Genomic DNA, 6000 nt, shown 5'->3' with positions numbered 1-6000 from the left:
ATGGCAAGTGTGAAGATCCTATCGTTTTTTCTCCTCCTCATTCAGGTAAGAAGATATATGTCTGCAAACAGTCAATTGACAGATCCTTAAGTACTCAAGATACTTAAGGATTACATTCTAAAAGATTTCAAAAGTTGTTGTTTGTTTGTTTGTTTGGGGTGTTTTTTTTTTTTTTTTGGTCGATTGGACCTATATCACAGAAAGCTATAGAGTAAAAACATTAATGCATAGACGAGGCTTTAGTAAAAAATGCTGTTAGCTGTAATAAATACGTAACTTTAGTTGATCAGTATTTTCATCGTATCTATCTATGTGTGTATGGACGTATGGTCATATGCCTCTGCCGAACAATGCAGAAATGTGCAAATGCTATAAACCAAACTACTCAGTTGGTAGTGACCTAGTATTTCGGGATCAAGCCTCACTTTGATGCTGAATAGAAGTGTTTCAAAGATCCCTTGCTTAGCAAAACCTTTTCGGGCTCCACGACCCGATATTCTATCTCTTTGTAACTCTCACATACTTTTTTTTTTTATCTCTTCTCGATCATGATAATGTGTAAAAGATGGTCAATACGTGTATTCGATATTCTAGTGTCAATTTATATTTTAAAAAATGTCTTTACACAATGTCAAAAGGAGGGAAAAGGAATAGATGAAGTTAATAGCAGATACAATAGTTGCTAGGTATTGTCCGTGCAGGGTCTGCTGATGAGCGTTATTCGTGACAAAGTCAAGATGGGACCATCCTACACTAAAACCTGGTAATAAATAGTCACAGCAAAACATGTCAGAAAACCTATAACAAGTTTAAACACAACCCTATTACAAAAGTGTCGAGACCTGGACTCTTGCGTGATATGGTTGCGTCATTGATGTAAACAAGAGACCTGCTAAGAACCTCATTATTTTCTCAATTGTTGCGGAATTAAAACTATAACTAAATCCTAAAATGTATGACAAACCTCAGCTGCCCTTTAATGAATGCTCATCTTTTTCGCCCTTTGTGATGGGAAAATTAACTCGTAGATTTATCTCATATTGTAAACACTGTCAAAAGGCAGTGCATGAAAGCGGAATACAGAATTTTCAGCTGTAATTGCAATCGGAACTTGGCCAAAGCGTTTTTTTTTTTCGAAGTGATTTCAGGCGGGAAATTAGTCAGTAGATAAGGCCATCAAACTAAAGTGTTAGTCTGTGCCTGATGCCTGACAAGACAAGTCTTTTTTTTTTCTCTCACTGTCTCTCTCTCTCCCTATTTGTATCGTGTCTGTTATAGGCACAAGATCCAGGCTATTTGTTTTCTTTTTTTTTTGTTCCTTCATTTTTATTTCTTAATTACTCTTGCTTTCTTCCCATGATAATTCCTGCCTGTTATAGCTAAGATTTTCACACAAATGTTGCGTTTTATTAGGAACATTATCATTCGAAAACATAGCTCTTTTTTGTGATTCGTCATTGAATACCAGCCACATCCTTCTGTAATCATACGTTTATACACTTAATTTTGATTTTTTTTTTTTAATTATAACTTTTGTGGTGTGTATTGCACACACTATATATACGAATGTTTTGTATTCATGTATGCCGGTTTCTGACACAGAATATCGTACTGCAGATCAATCATTTTAACATACATAATGCTAATCCGCTGACTGACTTTGCTTTATTTATTTATTTTATTTATTTCACATATTTTGAAAGGGTTGCTTGCTCAGCAATGTCTGGTTTTCAGCAATGCCCTTTTTAAAAACAACACATAAAATGTACGATACAGAAAATTAAAATTACATGAATAATATACACATTTAGCTGTAAAATGTTACAGAATATATAAATCATTAAACAACAATTAAAATTAAATACAACAATTCAATGGACATTATTAGACATCATAGATGAACTGTAAAATCATCAATATATATATACATATGTAACTGCAATGAAATAACACAATTTCAATTCAATTAAAAAGACAAGTGAAATTACAAATCTGCGAATCCTATGGTAATGTACTGAAGAGTTACGATCATGTAGATGTTGTTTGTGTATGTGTGTGTATGTACAAATAATGCACATTGTTCATTGTTTTAAAACGTATCCCACTTGACGAATATATCCTTTCAATGCCAGCTGTTTTATGACGTCATCACAATTCACAACTTTGTTTGATGCTGCCATGATTCTAAACACGAATTTACAGCGTAGGCCTAATATTAGCCCAACCCATGTTCAGTTGGTTTTTTTTTTTAAACTAATGAATAGAATGAAATGAAATAAACAGATTAGAAATATATTATCAAATTTGACACAAAAATAAGGAAGGTATAATAGGGTCTCTGAAAGTTTCGTAACGAAATAGGCCATGCGACACTTGGCGCTCCATACAAATTGTCCATGGTTTAAACAATGGTTTCAATATTGTACCACGTTCGTGAATTCGGGCCATGTTTCTTTGGACCTTATCGGTAAATGACAGAACCCCTATGGTGTCTTGATTGCCTAATGCATGACACACAGCTTCCCTCCTTGCATAGACGTCACACGCACACATCCCAACCCAATGACATCAAAAGTTGTTGATGGTATGGTGTAAAAAGAAACTTTTGTTTCGTTCTGTCGTGTGGAATTTTGTTTGTTGTTTGTTTCTAACACGTACGTATTAAGATCCTTTGAAAATTCGAGAAAAGCATAAAAATGTGTGTTATTGTTTTTACGTTATCATAAATATGTAAAGGCAAGATCTGTAAATTTTTCTCCTTGTGTGTGTGTGTGGGGGGGGGGGGGGGACATTTTAGATAAATAATGATCTAGCTCACTTTCCGAAGTAAAACACAAGTGCATCGTCTTTGATTCAAATCTTATGAAATAGTATTATGTTGCGTTATGCCTACATCAGATGTGGTTATAGGAGGATGCATCGTGGTATTGCGTAGATGAATGAAATATAAATGTTTATTGCCCAATATCTTGGCAATGTCTTTGACAATGGGAATTGTGTCAGGAACCTTTGTAGATTTGGACTGCGTTTCTACGGCAGCTGTTGACAATTTCGGGCGGAAAATCGGGCATCTCCGAAAATGTAGCTCCCAAAAGTGACTCAACACTTTCTTCCAAGGAATCCATCCAGTGCCTACAACTGATTTGACGGTTTCGACTGATTTGCACCCACCCATGTCAACTTAGATAAGCTTGTAAAGTTGGACAATGTTTTTGTACAGCAGGAAGGAGTGGTTTCAGGAGACGCTTTGGTTTATTAAATTGACTCGACTTCATAAACTGCCAATACTTCGTGCCATCTTTCTAAATGTCAGCATTTAAAGGACAAGTCCACCTTCATAAACATGTGGATGGGGTGAATGCAGCAATATTAGTAAAACACATCAGCGAACGTTTGGGGAAAATCGGACAATCTGTCCAAAAGTTATGAATTTTTAAAGTATCTGCGCAGTCACTGTTGGATGAGAAGACTACTACAGTGTATGATGTCACATGCGTAGAACGATAAAAGGAAAATATAAAGAGAATTTCAAAAAAGGAAAAAGAAAAAAGTGCACATTTCCTCGATTTGTCAATGACGTATGTTAAGGGTATTATTATCCTGCCTTCTGAAAGAGACAAGTCAGGTGTTCGCTTATTATTCGAGAAAAGTGAAAATATGTGGACATTTCTTTATATTTTCTTTATATCGTTTTACACTTGTGACATCACAAGCTGTATAGTAGTCTTCTCATCTAGCGATGGCAACATTGAAACTTCAAAAATTCAAAACTTTTGAACAGATTGTCTGATTTTCCTCAAACTTTCAGTGATGTCTTCTACTAATATTGTTGCATTCTCTTAGTCCTTATGTATATGAAGGTGGAATTGACCTAAGATATGATTCTACTACACACACACGCGCGCGCACACACAAACACACATAATAACTCCGCCTTAATCAAACTACCGTCACTCTTTACCATCACTTTTTTTAAAGCAAAATGATTTGATAATCAAGGGTTATTCTGATATTCATTGACCGAAAACTTCTAAGTGAAAATGAGAGTAATCTGTTTAGGCATACATGAGTGAGCACATATTAAATACAAAATGACGACTTTTCAGAAGCCGCTAAAGTCATTTCGGTAGGTCTGTGGGTCATTCTGCTTCTGGCGAATGCCTAAGTGTTGCTGTTGTTTTATAATCCTGTGTTTGACCCCCCCCCCCTTATGCAATGTTAACAGTACATTTATGCATTTCTTGCTCCTTGATTTTTTTTTTTAAGGGCGCTTACTAAATTACGACACACAACTCTCATTAATGTAATGTTCACATAATTAATGTGCCCTTACGTGTTGGTACCAATATCTGATGTCAATTCTTTCAAAAAAAATGAATGGATTTTGCAGTTTTGTGATGGCTGAACATAGCTTTTCCCCCTAAAAACTGTGATTATCCAACCGTAAAAAAAAGACATAATAGGTTTCACATGTTTGAAGGAGTTGAACGATGGACGACAAAACAACATCACTCAAACATGTGAAATGTTTCATAGACACCCCCCCCCCCTTGTGACTCTTGTGACATTTGAAGAGTACTTCTTAGTAACTGTTTTTCTTTCATGTACGCTTACCCACGCGCAACTGAAGAGGTCTTTTTCATTTTTACACAGAAGCTAGTCAATAAGTGTAGAAATAACGCTGCGAAACTGTTTTGCTCAAAACGTTTTTCTTTGCAAAGTTACGCCATTTTGATTAGGGAAACACTTTTTTTGTTGTGCAACATTTTTGGGTCGTTTCTATATTTTAAAATGCCGTTCTCCATGGCGTAGTATGCAAATGAGATCCTCTTTTTGCCCGCCCAAACTTACTGCAGACTATCCAGTGGCATTTTTCAAGACTTGAATTCTACTCACAAAGACACAAGCATTACTTTGAGGTTATGCAGCTAGATAACTTCTTATTAAACGCGGCAGTGCGAAGAGTCGTGTAATAGCTCGCACTTGTAAAGGATCTCTCAGCAAGCGCACCTGTTTGGGTGCCTCATGATCTGTATCTTTCGAGGGACTGACCACGTAACTGTCACGAAGGATGACACTCCGTCCATCTCATCCAACGACAGCAAGTGGGGAAAATCCCGTGACCCATAATGCAACCCTGACGGACATCAACTTCACGTTATCTATCGACGGGAGACATCTTATCCAGTACGCCATCTGGTTAGATGATATCACCCCTCTTCACCAATCCCTTTCTACTTTTTTTTTGGAGAATCAAACACACAGACCAATACTTAAATGACTTCTTAAAAATCTGTCTTGCGAAAATTTTTCAAAATGTTTAAGCGACATTCCTATTTACATGTCTTAAAAATGATCGCCATGTCATATTTAGTATTTCAACGTCAATTTGCCATGACTTCATCCAGAAAGGAGGGATTGTTTGCAGTCGACTTCGATAAATCGTTGTTTCCCTTCGAACAACAAGCAGGCCATTGCTAAAGCTTATCTCGACTCACAATCCAATCCCTTCGGAAGGAAGCGCAATCCCTCGATGAACTTCGGGGAATTTCTCGCTTGCGTTCCCGCAGTTTATTATACTCTTTCGCTGAGCACTGGAGGGAAGCAGCCGAAAAGAACTAGCTCAAGACCTCGAGAGGCGTAGAGGCAAAACGTCTTCATGCAGATCCAAGAGTTGCGAATGCAAACCAATCTAGGAAATTATCTAACCCGAGTCAGAAACCATTAGTAGTTAGAGTATAGGAAAAAATGATTACATACAGAGCAGTTTTGTTAATATCCAAAAGATTTGAATGCCATAAACACATTGCTTAGCACATAATCATTATAGCAAGTGAAAATACTGACAAAATCAGCAAGCTATATGTGTAGTAGACATAGTTAGCAAGATTGTGATCACATATTTTGGAGGAATCTGTGCGTTTCTTTTCCTGACAGTGTAGCTTGATACCCCCGTGAGAAGGAAGTTGCGTCTCAAAGCAGACACGGCACCTCAGCTCC

General features: G+C 36.8%; 1 protein-coding gene across 1 annotated transcript in view; it reads left to right on the top strand.

Moving 5' to 3' along the window:
• LOC139743634 (uncharacterized) overlaps positions 1 to 6000 on the top strand; it is a 37961-nt gene continuing 31961 nt past the window's right edge. The window contains exon 1 of the mRNA XM_071654101.1: positions 1 to 45. Within this exon, the coding sequence (XP_071510202.1) occupies positions 1 to 45 (45 nt within the window). The remainder of the gene's footprint in view (positions 46 to 6000) is intronic.

Source organism: Diadema antillarum, unplaced genomic scaffold (genome assembly GCF_040938485.1).
Source record: "Diadema antillarum isolate AM-2024a unplaced genomic scaffold, OU_Dant_1.0 seq00001099_RagTag, whole genome shotgun sequence".
In the NCBI taxonomy this organism is placed as follows: Eukaryota; Metazoa; Echinodermata; class Echinoidea; order Diadematoida; family Diadematidae; genus Diadema; species Diadema antillarum.
This window is presented reverse-complemented; position numbering and strand designations above follow the sequence as displayed.